Source organism: Rhamphochromis longiceps, linkage group LG9, assembly GCF_057381845.1.
Source record: "Rhamphochromis longiceps isolate RC_006_pf linkage group LG9, R_longiceps_female_GT1.1, whole genome shotgun sequence".
NCBI classification, from domain to species: domain Eukaryota; kingdom Metazoa; phylum Chordata; class Actinopteri; order Cichliformes; family Cichlidae; genus Rhamphochromis; species Rhamphochromis longiceps.
Window position 1 is genome coordinate 15,911,063 of NC_140565.1, and position 16,009 is coordinate 15,927,071.

The 16,009-nt window shown below is 42.2% G+C and overlaps 2 protein-coding genes across 2 annotated transcripts; one reads left to right on the plus strand and one right to left on the minus strand.

Annotated features, from left to right (window-relative positions):
• Positions 1-2,843: 2,843 nt before the first annotated feature.
• On the plus strand, positions 2,844-7,776 carry amer2 (APC membrane recruitment protein 2). The gene has a single exon (XM_085418485.1). It carries the CDS (start codon positions 3,048-3,050, stop codon positions 5,121-5,123), a length of 2,076 nt encoding a protein of 691 aa, XP_085274611.1. The 5' UTR covers positions 2,844-3,047; the 3' UTR covers positions 5,124-7,776.
• A 2,977-nt stretch (positions 7,777-10,753) lies between these two features.
• Positions 10,754-15,392, minus strand: LOC146662074 (beta-1,4-galactosyltransferase 1-like). Its single transcript, XM_085418486.1, has 2 exons — positions 14,903-15,392; positions 10,754-14,139 (listed from the first exon to the last, which is right to left on the minus strand). The coding sequence occupies exons 1-2, from the start codon at positions 15,314-15,316 to the stop codon at positions 13,474-13,476; spliced, it is 1,080 nt and encodes a 359-aa protein (XP_085274612.1). The 5' UTR covers positions 15,317-15,392; the 3' UTR covers positions 10,754-13,473.
• Positions 15,393-16,009: the final 617 nt, after the last annotated feature.

Consider the following 16,009-nt stretch of genomic DNA (forward strand, 5'->3'; position numbering starts at 1 on the left):
GTACACACAATGCAAGTTTCACATAACAACACACAGTCTGTTTTTCTTTTCTTAGCAAGACAAATTAGGCCTTTTAAAAAAAAAAAGTATTTGAGTCCTGAGGCTCTTTCCTCACAGAGGAATGAAAAAAAAGACATTCAGCTGCTACTTGTGGGCACTGTGCAGTGGAAGCACACTGACGTAAAAGAGGAACCATATTAACAGACAAAACAGTGAGAGACATGAGAGAGAGAAAATGTCCTCCAACTGTCCCACTTAATGCTGAGCTTCGCTCAGGGGGCTGAAATGGGAACCCTTTTTAGAGAGGGTGGGGGCATGGAGTAGGAGGGATAATAGGGTGTGGGCTTCTTGTATTGCATGTGTGAATCTGCCTTAGCCAGTACAAGTGGACTGAAAAGAATAATTAGGTTGCAAGGAGAGCACATGTTGCATTATCCAAGCACCAAACTAACCAAACCAGTTCAATATCCACAAAAGCCTCTGGACAAAAGTTCTTTTACACTTACATACAAGCCCCATGCTTTTACAAATGGCCTCATATATATATATATGTGAGTGTGAGGGTGTGTATTGCTTTCCTATGTCCTCCATTTAAATGCAGTTATACAAACTGCTCGATAAGCCCGATATGGTCTAATGGTCTCCATTGTGGAATATAGTAGCATTGTCGTAATGTGTGCATTTGCTTCAATAATTTACTGATGTTTATAGCACTGTAATAATGTACACTGCCACTCTAAGAGCTAAGCAAAATCCTTTGTCTCATCATGCGATAACTGAGCTCCCTCATCAGTCTCCACTCATCAATCCACCTGCCATCTGCTGCTTAGACTCAGCTTCAAGTCCACGCAGCAGCCAGCTGACCTGCTAGCACTGCTGTAGGGCATTCTGCTTGAACATCTGATGTACCTGAAAGCATGCATAGTGGGTGACTGACTGGCAAGTAGACAGGCTGGCTGACTGACTCTTGGGGACATATTATCTTTCTTATTGGTGGGGGGGGAGCATAGGGATGATATGCTTCGACGCTTCACTCTGGGGAAGCCCTCAAAAAGTGTTTGTGTGGGTGGGAGCATGTCTCTAGATTTGTGGTTGTGTGTATTGGGCTCATGAATGCAGACATTGTTTGATAGCAGTGGGATGGAAGAGGAGAGCCTGTGCTCACAGTCACTGTGGAGGAGGAGGAGAGAAAAGGAGAAGGGGAGGGAAGGGAAGGAAGGTTTGTAAGTGGGTCGGGATAACAGGGAGATTCATGGGGGGTTGGGAGCACCCCCAGTGGATTGCACTCAGAAAAAAGGAGAACTGGGTGGATCTACGGTAAATGGTGATTATGTAATTTGTTCAGATATACAAACTGGTTGCCATTCTCCAAAATCAAACAAACAAACTGAGATGTGGAATAAAAATTATTTCACTCTTTATTATTATAATTTTTTTTTAATTTTAATGTATAATACCCTAATTCATTCACAATTTTACTTATTAGCACAAATGCATTTTGATAATAAAACTGGAACACTTGTGCACTTTGTAAAGACACGACAACAATGAACAAAAGTCAGCAAGTTGATCCGCTGCCACAAGGTTTCCTTCTAGTTGGTGAACAGTTAATTGTTCTACATGCCTGCAGAAACTCTGCTGGTTGCCAAGGTATGCTCTAAAACTATAACTAATGTGAAAAGAAAGAGTGTACTGTGGGCTGCATAATTGGTGACACAAAACCACAAACACAAGGAAACTGAGGATGACGTGATGACAGTTATATGTGGCATCACAGGGCTCAGACACCTGGCCCTGTGTGTCCATATGGAAGAGGCCTCAAGGCCATATGGCTTATATGTGTGTGTCTCAAACTCTATTGAAGGCTGTGCTATTTGTGTTTGTATGTTTGTCTACTTGTAAGTTGTGAGGGGCCTAAATCTTTTTGCAGAGTCACTTGTAAGTCATTTAAGTTGTGGATGAGAAATTGGTTGTGACTGGGAGGTTAAGACCTCCGTGTCCCTTGAAATAACAAAAGCCTGACTGCACTGACATTTCTAAATCCATATCCTGGTCTAAGCCCGCTCATACTGTTGATCAGCAGGTCTTGTTTTTGAGTCCACTAAATCGCACTTGTGATATGCTTAGTTTCGTTTACTTTGAACTTTTTCACCCTCACACTCCAATTTAGCCAGTCTAATAAGCCTGGGTGAAGGGAGAAGGCTAATTCTGATCAATTTACAATGTAAAGCTACTGTTTACCCAAAGCTCTGACTTACCTAACAGGAAAGATATACCCAGAAATTAATGTCCACACATGCAAAAGTTCTGTTTTTAGTGGGCAGCATCATTGTCAGTTTTCCCACATCTGTGGTCCATGTCCTACAAACAGTCTGTATAAAGATTAGCCTGTGATCTGTCCTAATAATTGGCTATTCAACCGAGCTGCCATTAAGGAAACCCTCATAAACATATTGAACTCATGTCTAATCCTTTATAATGCATCAGCAGATCAGTGGGTGCGTATTGCTTCATTGCTACCCTGGAATGGGTTTGTACAAACACAGAGACGTGGACACACGCACACACGGTGCACACACACACTGATGGATGGGGTGAATTTTGGGCTTCGGAAATACTCAATAGTTAAAAGGAAAGACCAACCAGTGCATCGGTGACAGGCAAGGTGGAAGCAGAGAAGAGGAAAGGGGGTTGGGGGAGGGAGTGGAGGAGAGACGCTGGCGCCCCGCCAACGTTGACGAAAGCTGCTTAGCCCACCCAGTTGCCATGGATACAGTGAGGAGCAGCATGTGTGTTTGTGTGTGCGGCTGTGTGAGAGAGAGCTAGAGAGAGAGAGAAAGAGAAAGAGGGAGGGAGGCAGACAGAGAAAACCAGCAGGCAGGCGTTAAAGCAAGTCAGAGTGGGAGTGAAAGAGCACCAGACAGCAGGGTGGAGGGAGAGAGAGAGAGAGAGAGGGTGAATGTATGTGCGCCAGAAAGAGAGAGGATAAAAAGGTAGCTAAAGAGCTCGAGGGAGACGATAGAGTGGGAGCAATAGAGTACTAGATAATGGAGGTGCACTCAGAGTGTGTGGAGCCTCCTGTGGCCCCTCAGTGTGACCCTCAGCCTACAGGGAAGATCAACAAAGCTGCCTTCAAACTCTTTGGGAAGCGGCGCACTGGATCTGGAATGGCCAGCTTCTTTTCCTTCAGGAACAAAGGGGCTACAAACAGCGGAAACAACGGGAATTCTGACAATGGAAATTCTTTGAATGGAAACAGCTCAGGGGCATCGGCGGAACTTGTGAGGAGCAAAACCCACGATGGACTAACAAGCTCTAATAACGACGCTGATGGACAGAGAGGGGAGGGACTTGCAGGCCTGGAGGTGGGGCCGGTGAGGTCTCTGAGCAAATCGCTAAGTTTCTTCTCTCTTCTCCGACGCGGGAGTTTTAGGTCGAGTGAAAACGGAGGAGCAGGACTTGTCAGAAGAGGAAGGGGCCTGAAAGGGTTTTTCAGCAGCATGCGATGGAGACGTAAAGACAAAACAAATGAGGGCGATGGAGAAGAGGCGGAGGCGAAGAAGGACAAGGATGGAGATGCTGCTGATGCTGAAAAGGTAAAGGACATTACTCTAACCCTTGAACCACCTCCCCATAACCACCAAGCAGACTGTGAGGATGCAGAAGCAGGACCTAACCTCCAAGCACTAGAGACTCCCACCACGAGCGTTACCATGACACCTCCACACTGTGTTGCCATGCCAGGGCCATCTGGTGAGCCAGACTCTCCCTTTCCCTACACGCCCACTGACTCACCACTGCGACCACCCATCCAAAAAGCCAAAGCCTCAATTTCCAGTCTCACCCCCTCCCTTGCTACACCCCCTTTGGATCGCTGCAGCACTGGTGACCCACCATCAGAGCCCTCTGTGGACCGACTCTGCTCCCTCCTCTTCACTGACGTCACGTCCCTCAAGAGCTTTGATTCTCTCACAGGCTGTGGTGACATTATTGCTGATGCCGATGAAGAGGGCCCAGTGGGTAATGGGGGCAGTGGTACCAGCAGCAGTAGCAGTGGGGGAGGAGGAGGTAGCGTGGGAGTGGGTATTGGGAGAGTTGTTGGTATCACCAGTAGCATCTCCCCATCTAAACCCCCTTTATCTTCTCAGATGCCCCAGCCCATGTTCTCTGTCTCCCCAAACTCTGCACCTGCCTCCCTCCCTGCCCGGACCAGGGCACGACCTCAACCACAACAGCACCCACCCGGGAGTGGTGTGGTGGCCTACATGGGTGGAGGGGAAGAAATGGCAAGTCCAGAAGGAGTGGACGATGCAGACATGCAGGGACTCTGGCACATGTTGCCTTCCACAGGAGACAACTCCCCTGCATTGCCCCGATCGCATCAACCTTCCTCCTCTACCCCTACTTCTACTTATCCCCCTCGCACCAACCCTGCTAGCAGCTACCTTCCCTCAGCTTCCAGGAGTTCAGATAGAAAGGTACCACAGGTGAAGGCGCTGGGACTCAGTAAGATTCCTGTAGTTGGTGGAGCGGGAAGCCGGGCAGCTAAACCCCCTCTCCCTCACGCACATGGTCGTCACCCTACATCGCCAGGTGAAAAAGAGCCGCTTAGTGACGAGGGCTACTGGGACACACCGTCAGCAACACCTACAGCAACACCTGACGAAAGTGGGCTGCAGCATAACCAGAATATGGCCCTATCACGTGACAGTTGCTCTGGAGACCACCTGTATGACCTCTACAATGATCCTGAAGAAGAAGCAGAGGATCAGGAGGGAGATGAAGATCCAAACAGCTCGCCCTCTCCGTCCACTGAACACAAAACGAGCCCCATCTCCCAAGCAACTCTGCCTTCCTCCTCCTCCTCTTGCTCCTTCCGATCAATGAAAGGCAGCGCCAGCCTTCCTCGAGAATCCAAGATCCCGGTAAGCACCAAACCAACCACACCCCCTCACTCTGCAAGCCAGTCAGCCCTGTCGTCCGTCCTAGAGGCTGAATCAACTCCACCAAAGACGCAACCGCCTCCTCCGGCTCGCACCAGAATCCCAGTATCCAAGGTGCCAGTTCGTCGTTCTGGAAACAAATCTGGCGGCACAGCCAGAGGGACTGCCCACAAGAAGTAGCTTCTGTCACATGGGTGATTTTCCGCTGGACTGGAGTGCACATTGCTACACTGCAGCTTACGTAGAGCCAAATGTTTCCCCAGACAAAGAAAAATGTTGAGCTGTACAGTCAATGGCCTAGGAATTCCTCTCAAATCTTTAAATCTCTCATTCCTTAGGCGTGTTGGCTCACGAACAGCTACATTAGAGTAAGTGCTTTGTTCACCTGAGAAAGTCACTAGGAAACTTGAAAAAGCTAGGTTAACATTTTGCAACCCTCCTTAAACCTTTGGGGGTTGACTGTTGACAATCTGTTAACTATACAACCACCACTTTGACAGAAAACAAAAGCAGAGCACCTTTTTTTCTTTTATGTTTTTCTTTTAGATTTCCACAATTTGTTTAACTCAATCTGATAGTAAGGACCTAATCTAATCAACATTATTATTATTATTATTATTATTATTGTTATTATTATTATTATCTAATCTGTAATACGTACCTCCTAATTCTCTGATTTTAGAGCCAAAGTTTTTTGATTTTGTCATAGTTTGGAAAAGTCCCAACAGTTTTCCTCCATTTTTCCTTTGGTTGCTGTAAATGGTTTTTTTTTTTAACATGGTCTTTTGCTGATCGCACACTGGTTTTAAAACTATACATGAACTCTGAACTGCTTTTATTATCTACTTTGCAGCTACAAAGCTATCCTGCAGAAGGTCACACTGCATCTCATACTTTTTAAGATCGATTAGCGGATTTCTTTTTTTAAAATCCATTTGGACTAACTTTGGCTTCAGCCTTTGTACTTGGATCTCACTCACACCCGGCTGCTTCACTGGAAGTACATTCACAGAATTTTAATCTCTGGGATTTACAAATGTTTAAATACCAATGGAAACCTGCAAAACTATCGCAATACATCAACCTGGAGGGATCCCTTGCACTAAGGCTTCGTTGTCTGCGAACACACGCACATGCAGAATCATACACACACACACATACACATTTCTTCTCGCTCTCTGCATGTAGTGCCACATATCAAGGCACAAAGGTCAGGGAACGTCATCTAATGCTGAAGGATCTGACGCATGTGCACTGCTCAACCTTTGGCACTGTATTTGTAGCTACACTGGATAACTTTCTTCTCTACGAACACATGCACAAACACATTTTTTCTAGCTAGTACTTTGTTCTTCACTGGATTTCGTACTGTTTTTATAGACTTTCCCTTTCCGCAATCATACTGCACGGATCCTTAACTGTGACAGCACCAGCTTTCTAACACTCTGCCTTGTCTTCTTTCTGTTACTCTCTGTTAGCATACTGTATAGGCTAATGTGGATGGATGACAAGTGCCAGTTTAGAGAACTAGGATATTATACATAGCAAAATTTGGGAACTAATGCTAAATGATCGACCTCGCCCCTTCTTCTCCTGGCTATGAATAAAACAAAACAAAACAAAACAAAAAACAATGTATAGCCTAATTTCACGAGCCACCACAGCTGCGAGTGAATGTGAATGTAGCTTGACATTGTAATGGATATTTGTGAGGACATAGTTTTCTGTGTTCTACTATCCTCTTTGTCCCTCTTTTGTGGGGGCAAGACAAACTGGATTTGACTCTTTTCTAAGTCCCCTGTGGCTTACATTGCAAAACGCCGCTTGTTTTAGAAATAAGAAGGTGTGTTGCAGTCCTAGAAGGCCTTTGTTAGTGATTCAGTGCAATCAGTTAAAAGGGAGCAGGTTGGTCCCTTATAGGGATTTCCATAGAATTTTCATAGGATATGCCAAGTTTAATGTAATCATTCCCACAGAAGCTATCAGTGACACTTGAGTGTCATTCTCGTTCTTTAAGCCATCTCATCTCATTTAGAGTCTAATGATTGATCCATGACACTGCTCCGGGTTCAGATATCTTTTCAGCCTCCCTATGGTGTAGTGTAGGCAACCATGGAGTAACCTGATTCTGAGACTGCAGTAGGAACTCTCCTAGCCAAATAAAAGGGTGCCCTAGAGGTCACCTGGGAAGCAGCAAGTGATCATGTCGGTTCACATTTTCCCTTTCTTTAGCTTTAGACCTTTAGCTTCCTTTATTCATTGCTGATTGAGAAAAAGATTTGTTTTTTAAGTAAAGTATTTTTTTGGTTGATGTTATTGGTTGGCAAGATTTTACTTGGATTCCTTTAACAGTCAGATTCTGTAGAACTGAAAGATGACAGGTCATTATGCAATCAATGTCCACCAGGTTTTGTTTAAATACAGGACATCACTCTATCCAACATGTCACTGTTTCTTAGCTTCATCCAGGTATGACATGGCATGATACAACTGTTCCACTGGGACACACTCTTACTCCTGAGGTCACCATGTTTCCATCATGGGCTCACCAACACCAGACTCAGCTCAATGTATTTTTTGCAGGCACACACTTCTCTTTTTTTTCTGGGCCTTTATGTGATCATTTGCTCTGATGAAAAGCAGATTTCCCCCCCTCCTTTATGTTTCTATCTGTTTATATTGTGAAAACCTCATTACATTTTTAATAAAGAAAACTGTATTTGCGCTGATAGATGAGCCCCTGACTCTTTGTAAGCACGTTTACACCATCATAGGAGTTATGTCCTTTTTGTGTTTGGAGAAAAAATAAAATGGAGGTTGAATTCCACTTCTCTCATCCCACCCCTCATGTCCTGCTGTCTTAAATCCCTAAGGATCAGCCTGAGTGAGAAAAGGTGATGCATTGAGTAGAATGTAGCTTTAGTTTTTGGATATTGTTGTGGTCCGGCACTTAGGGAGAGGTCATTCTGGGTCGGGGATTACAGGTTATCAATAAATCCTATTGATTGCTGACATGAAAGCCCGACAGATGCGTCCCTAGCTACTGTTGGTCTCTGTTGGGGAAAGAAAGGAGACAGACAGGCACGGTGATGACAAAGAGAGACAACTGATGCATGTGGATATGAGACCCGTGTGTGTCCTGAATAGATGAAAAGTATAGTTGCATTTTTTCAAGAATGGCTCATGTTGCTAGAAAAAGCTTATATGTTGTGGTTTATCCATGTGAAGTAGGAGGAGGATTTGGTGCAGTGCGAATCCCCTTTGTAATGGTGCAGCAATTCCCCCTCCCTCTTTATCCAGCTCTCTACACTCCGAGGTTTATGTAAAAACCTTACGTAAGACCATAACACTCACTTGTACCAGCCCACCACATCAAAGCCAGGGATGCTGACAGTAAGAATGGTGCGTAATGTTGCATGTGTGTGTGTGTGTGTGTTTGTATATATCTGTGTCAGCTGATCTCATCAGTAATCTGCTGTTTGGCTGCTCGATGTGGACAGTTGTTCTCAGTGTGAGCCATGTTTGTGCTTATTTGTTTTCGGCCATAAATCTGGTTAAAGAGTGCAACAGAGAGCACTGAGTTTCTGATGAACAATGGGGTTCTTATTCAAACCAGTGAGGAAGAGAACAAGGGAAGGACTCATGGTGAAAAGCAAAGAATAAGTGGCAGAATAAGATTTATTGTGAGTATGTGAATGGGTTTGAAGAGCTTCAGTGCTCTTAAATGAAGCTTTTATTTAGCTGGTATAACTTCTGATGATCACCAGCCACAAGTATCCACTTGTCACTGGCCACTTCATTAGGTACAGCTTGCTAGTAGTCCATGCCAGTCTCCTGTTCCACCACATCCCAAAGGTGCTCTATTGGATTGAGCTCTGGTAACTGTGGCGGACATTTGAGTACAATGAACTCATTGTCTTGTTCAAGAAGCCAGTTTGAGATGATTTGAGCTTCGTGATATGGTGTCTTATCCAACTGGAAGAAGCCATCACATGACGGGTACACTGTGATCACAAAAAGTAGACATGGTCAGCAACAAGCTGTGCCATTCAAACGACAATCAGCTGGTTCTTAGGAGCCAATATGCAATAAAAATGTGCAATAAAAATATCTCAGACAACACCACCAGCACCCTGAACTGTTGATACAAGGTAGGATGGATCCCTGCTTTCAGTTTGTTTACACTAGATTCTGACCCTACCATCCAAATGTTGCAGCAGAAATCATGATTCAGCAATTTTTCCCCTAATTTTCTACTGTCCAGTTTTGATGAGCTCTAAAATTCTTTCCATATATGAGTGGCACCTGGTGTGGCTTTGGTCTTTCGTAGCCCATCTGCTTTAAGGTCTGGTAGTGGATGACCAGTAGTTTTGCTCTAATAGATTTAGACCTACAGTTTGATTGTAGGCAAAATATTCTAGCACGGGCTGTAGTAAATAACAAATAAGCATTTACTGCTGTCATAGTACTGTAAGTAAAAGTACTACCAGTTGAATATAACAAAAAAAAATGAAAAAGAAAGACTACACTACCTATCTGGTGGTAAAGAAAAGAAATTCTAGCACAGACAGAGAAAAATGAAGGCCACTAGTATTTACAAAAACACAACATCTTGATGGTAGGTAGGCTTTCCTGGCCTTGATAAATGTGTGTGAGTGCATGTGTGTACGACAGAGCACCATTCAAAAGCTGTACCCCACATTCTGCATGGCAGCCTCTCCACAGTTGTTCCCATAGTAACTCCACTAGGTCAACCAATAAAAAGAGGGGGCTGGGCAGGAAGGAGGATGGGAGTCTGTTTGGGGGGTGGGTGCTGACACAGTGTGTGAAAGATGTGATTGGAGTTGAAGTGCTGCAGTAAAAAATGCATACAAAGACAATAAAACACCAAGTGAAGCCTTTAGAAAAATGGAAATGCAATACATTTGAATGTGTGTGACCTTCAGCACACAACACATCTTTGCATCACTGGATTTCAACTTTGCATCCCATGTGAAGCCTCCTCTCACTACTATTTTTCGCCTCTTCACAGGTGTTAGTGTCATTTTGTCCTCTGTCCCTCTTCACTTTTCAGTCTGCCTTTTGAGTGACACTACAGTTCATCTCAGGGAAAAATTGTGCAATCTTCCTTTTATTAAGAATTCATGAAGCGCAAAGATTTTGACCCTTGAAATGGGCACATCTGTTTGGTACACCGTAAAGACGAGAAGATCCAGTACAGTATGACGCTAGTACAGCTGTAACCTTCAGAATGTGTAAGTCTAGTTTATTCCTCAGGACGCCAGACAGTCCTGGATACCAAACAATGTTAAGCATCACATGGCTATGACACCAGTAAGTTCTTTCTAAAAACAGCATGTGCTCGTCTAGAGTGATAAATTCTGCTTTGAAATGATAAAACGGAAAATGTGATTAACTTGCAAACTGAATATGACCGTGTCAGGCATGAAGCAAAATGATTCAAAATTTAATTATCAATCACAAGATAAATATTGAGAATATTAAAATGTAAGGTCAGACACAGCAATACAAAGTACAAAGATTTGAAATTTTTACTCAATATTGAATTAAAAATTATACTAAACTGAGTTTGTGCTAAAACTTTCCTGAGATTACCATCTTATACTAACTCAATTCTCAAAATAAATTTCCCTAAAAGCATTAATATAATATATAATATAATATACAATATGATGACCACATTAAAATAATCAGTCTAACGTAGTGAATCCATAGATGTATCTAGACATGTATAGTTAAAGGAGCTTGCAAAGAAAAGCGTCTGGACTTCTTTAAGTTAAGTCCAGACGCTTTTCTTTGCAAGCTCCTTTGACTACGATGACCTGGATGACTGAGAACCTTCACAGACACCTAGACATGTATAGCTGTACTTAAGCATTATTGGTATTTTGTGAAGAGCAGGTGTATAAAATCACCTAGACACATAGACTGCTTCTACAAACATCTCTAAGAGGATGGGTCGCTCTCAAAAGTTCAGTGAATTCCAGTGTAGTTCTGTGATAGGCTTCACGACTAGACTGTACAACAAGTCTAGTCGTGAAATTTCCTCACTAATAAATATTCGACAGTCAACAGTTAGTGATAATATAACAAAACTGAAGTGATTGGGAACGACAGCAACTCAGCCATGAAGTAGTAGGGCATGTAAAATAGTGGGGTTAGCAGATGCTGAGGCACAAAGTGTGCAGAGGTCGCCAACTTTCTGCAGAGTCAGTCACTACTGACCAAACTTCATGTGGCCTTCAGATTAGCTCAACAACAGTGCATAGAAAGCAGCCGCATCTGAGCCTTAGCAATGATGTAAAGCATGTCGTCACTGGACTCTAGAGCAGTGAAGACGTGTTCTCTGGAGTGACGAATCATGCTTCTCCACCTGGCAATCTTAAGGATGAGTCTGGGTGTTGCAGTTGCCAGGACACTGGTACTTGTTGGCCAAGAGTCAAGTTTGGTGGAGGGATGGTAATAGTGTGGGTTTCGGTTCCTTTATTCCAGTGAAAGGAACACTTGATGCTTCAGTATACCAAGACATTTTGGACAATTTCATGCTCCCAAATTTGTAATAACAGTTTGGGGATGGCCCCTTCCTGTTCCAGCATCACTGCACCAGTGCACAAAGCAAGGTGCATAAAGACATGGATGAGTTTTTTGTGGAAGAACTTGACTGGCCTGCACAAAGTCCTGACTTCAGCCACGTAGAACACCTTTGGGATGAATCAGTGACCCTTAGCCTGACCTTCTCATCCAACATCAGTGTCTGACCTCACAAATGTGCTTCTGGAAGAATGGTCAAAAATTCCCATAAGCACATGTCTAAACCTGTGGAAAACCTTCCCAGAAGAATTGAAGCTGTTATAGCTGTAAGACGAATGGGATGTCACTCAAGTTTATGTGAACATGTGAAGTTCAAGTCCATGTGAACAGGAGTGGACTGGTAATCTGACATACCAGGCTGGTGCACTTTTGGGCTGATGGGTCAATTGAAGGTCCGCTGCACTGCAAGCACTGGCAGCAGCCCATTTGTTCGCTGTAGAACCAGGTTGGTTTCCCTTTTGCGTTCAGAAGTTCCTTAATACTGGTTGGATAAATTCAATAAAGAGCTGGCAACATTCAGAGGTTTTGATCCATAATGACCTTTGCCAACACATTGTTGCAGTAAATTTGTCAGCTGTACAGTAATGATGGAGATCTTCTGTTCAACCACATGCCAAAGGTGCTCTGTTGAATTAGTGCTTGTCGAGGAATGTGAGTACAGAAAATGCATTATCATGCTCAAAAAACTGGTTAGACAGAATCTGAACTGTGTGACATGGTGTGCTATCTTTCTGGGAAATGGGAGGAACGTGCTCAGCTATAACACTCAGGTAGGCTATTGTGATTAAATGATAATTGTTTTCCCCGATAAAAATATTAGAGAAAAAATATGTAAAAAATATTGCCGAAGTTTTTCTTGTCTCTAAGTGTGCTAAGAAAATATCCCACACCATTGCACCACCACTAGCTGCCTGAAAAGTTGACACAAGGTCAAATGGATCCATGCTTTTATGTTGTTTATGAATTGAAATTCTGACTTTACCATCTGTCATTTCATTTTATGATGAAAATAAACTCCATAGTATACAGTCTCACTTGTGAAGTAATTGAAATCCAAATGCTCTAAATAGACACTATTAGCACAAACATTGAGCAGACACAGTGGCCGTGGCTGCCTCTGTTGGTGCCAAATGGCAACTCCTGAGGCTTAAAAATGAAGCCATTCATTCATTCATTCATCTGAGACAGCAGTTTTAATGTTCTTATCTTCTCTAAGAATATCTAATATACAATAGTGTCCCATTTATCATGCTCGTTGGTAGGTTCTTAAGCATTAAATTTAAACCTTTTTTTCACCTTCCTTTAGTTACTTTACTTTCTACCTCTTAGATATAGCGCACAGTTATAACACACTTTTTAAAATATATGTATATGTATATATATGGTATATTTATGCTTATATCCTTACTCTCATTCCCCTTATTGTATCTGTAACATGCAACTTCTGTTGGTGCTGTGCTACTGGTAACTAAATTTCCCAGAGGATCCCACCCGAGGGATTAATAAAGTTTCATCTAATCTAATCTAAACTGGTAGGTTACTTAACAGCTGATCAAACCCAGCCAGAAGACATTATACTTCTTGTTATTTGCTGTTTGCAAAACAGATGAAATCATCACTTATAATTGCTTATACTTTGCAGAGTTCAAAAAAAAAAAGTAGAAACAAGCACTGGAATTTCCCTGTTTGTCCCAGTGCAGCAAAAAAAAAAAATGAAAAAAATGAGTTGCTTGAATATTCAGAATTTCAACATTTTCCTTTTGTTGGAGTGGATACCTAAATTAATTATTTATTTATTTATTTTAGGGCAAATTGGATTCACAGAGATTTTAAGAGCATAAGTCACTCGTTCAGTTCTGAGATCAAAACACCAATGAATCACTGGCCACGCAAGAGAGTTAAATTGCATTCAGGCAGATCATTCAGGAGAGCCGATATCTACAGTGATAAAAGTGTACAAGATATCCTTCTCAATGTTCTTTACTGTGTATTTGAGGGAATTGATGCCATCCGCATTCATGGTCCAATGTGTTTGAAACAGTTTATCAGGATTCTTTGGATTTGGGTCATTGTGCGCGTCTCTTTGATGTTTGATCATCCTGTACCTGCCCGTCAGTAAGTCAGGTCGAGAAACCTGCATTCCACGTAAGACTATTCGTTTGCAGATATCATCGTCCTCACCACCCCAACCCCAGTAGGTGTTTGGGAACCCATTAATTTTCAAGTACTGATGTTTGTACAATGAAGCGACCCCACCAAAGAAGGTCTTATAGGGTAAGTCGAAATTAAATTTGTCCATGCCTATAGCCAAGTGTCGTGGATTGTCAAAACATCTGTAGAGGTTACGGTCATTTAGGGGAACCAGATCTACGTCAGAGAAGAGGAAGCAGTCATAATCATATTCCTTGAGCGCTTCGACATATCCTGCATTCATCAGTTTAGCCCGATTGAAGACTCCCTCTCCATCTTGGTTGATGACATAGACTCCGTAGTCCACAAGCTGTCGCTTCAGTATAGGATGCAAGTAATAAAGCCAGTGCTTCAAATGCTCGTGCCGATTCCGGAATGGGATGATGATTGCCACCTAAAGACATGACAATAACTTTTACTTTAACATTTGAAAAATTAGCCCGTGATTCACCAATAATTTTATTTGATTGATTCTAGGGTAGCTTTGCATGATTCAGTATTATCTCATACCAGGTGACAGTTCATCCTCTCTCTAGCTCTGTTTGCCTTCCCTTCAAGACTGCTTTCTTTTGGCTGGGAGCAAACCACAGGTGTGTTTGCTTGAAATGACCATATTAGTGTCACTGGGATCCAACTGTAGAAAGAATTGTCTGAATTGGAATGTTTGTAGCTTTCTGAAGCTTGTGCTTTTAGCTCATGATAATTGTGCTCATACAATGACAGACCTCATTATTTAAATGTGACGATGTTTAATATTAGCATGTATGTCACGTGTTATCTTTAAAAGCTTAAAAAAGCATGACGTTTTTTCCGAGTTTATTTCAAATGATACTGAATCGAATGAAGCCAAATAAAGAAATATGTGAGTGAGTTAATCATTATATGATATATATGATACCATTTTATCTCTATATATTACCTCTAATTTCTCTTTTGGTTGGGTAAAATCAGGTTTTATTTGATCATTTACACCTGTTTAAGTATTGAAAATAAACTATGAAAAAAGAGTGCCAAAAACATGTAAAAATAAATACACAAACAAATAAATAAATCCTTACATAAATAGTAAATTTAAGGAAACTTGTCCCCTTAAATGCAAGTTGCTATCAGTTGCTGGTTTCTTTCTTTCCTCTCTTCTTCTCAAGTCATTCACCTACCTTCTGCTTTGCAACACAGTCTTTTGGCTTGAACCTTCCTCCTTTTTGAAGCAAAGGACTGACTTCCTTTCTCACATGTTCCCAAGTCCTTCCGAAATCAAACTCAACGAGGAGTGGACCTATGAGATCTGGGGGGTTTTCAGGGCAGGGGCCCAAAGTTAAGCTGACAGCAGATGGTGTCGGTGCCATCTCACTGCTTTTGTTTGAGGCTTTGATCTTCCTCTCCAACAGCTTCGCGACTTGCTCCTTTACCATCCCTGAAAATGTTTTGTTTCCCAGTGTCAAAATATGTTTTTCAGGAACAATAACCACAAAGCTTCTTCTGGAGTAGAATAAAACCAGCACAAAACATGCGACACTAACAAAAGAAAAAAGTACTAGAAAATTAAATAATCTTTTGAAGTTTCCTGCCATCTTTTATCTTGAGTATACTCAGCGGCTCTAATTTCCCTTGTTACAGCTCAGTTGCCAGCATATCTGTATGTTTGCAAGTCAAAGGTATTTCAAACAAAGAGCAACCCAACCGGTTTTTATTTTTGCTGTACGACTTCCTTGTTCACGTCACCTTATCAGGATAGGCCTCGCACCTGTGGTTATTAATTAAACATGACATCTTTTGACTAATTTCTCCAGTGTACAAGACTCTGTTGACTGTTTCATACCTAATTTGTTTGTAATGTGAAAGTAGATTACTTCCTGGCTTTCTGAGTAATTCAGTAAGAGAGCACTAGTACATTTTCCTAACATCACTTTCTTTAATGTATATCTTACCTCCAAGCAATTTCAGATGGCCAACAAAGTAATGTAGTGACAAGAATTAGTGATTATTATGGGAAAGGTTTAATTAAAAAAGTAAGTTCTGTTTGAAAATACGGATATAGTGATATTGGGGGAAAAGAAATCTCTGAAAAGTTGTTAAAGTGTGCCCTCTCCTGGTTTGAATAATAGTGTTTAAGTTTGAGATCTGTCTACATGTGGTAATTTCTGTAATCCTCTGGATTGTCGCTGATAAGTATCCAATGCTCTAGATGACTATCATCAGAAATTAAGAAACTGTTTCCATGTAATTGGTGACAATAGTCATGGAACACTGTCTCATATTGTTTG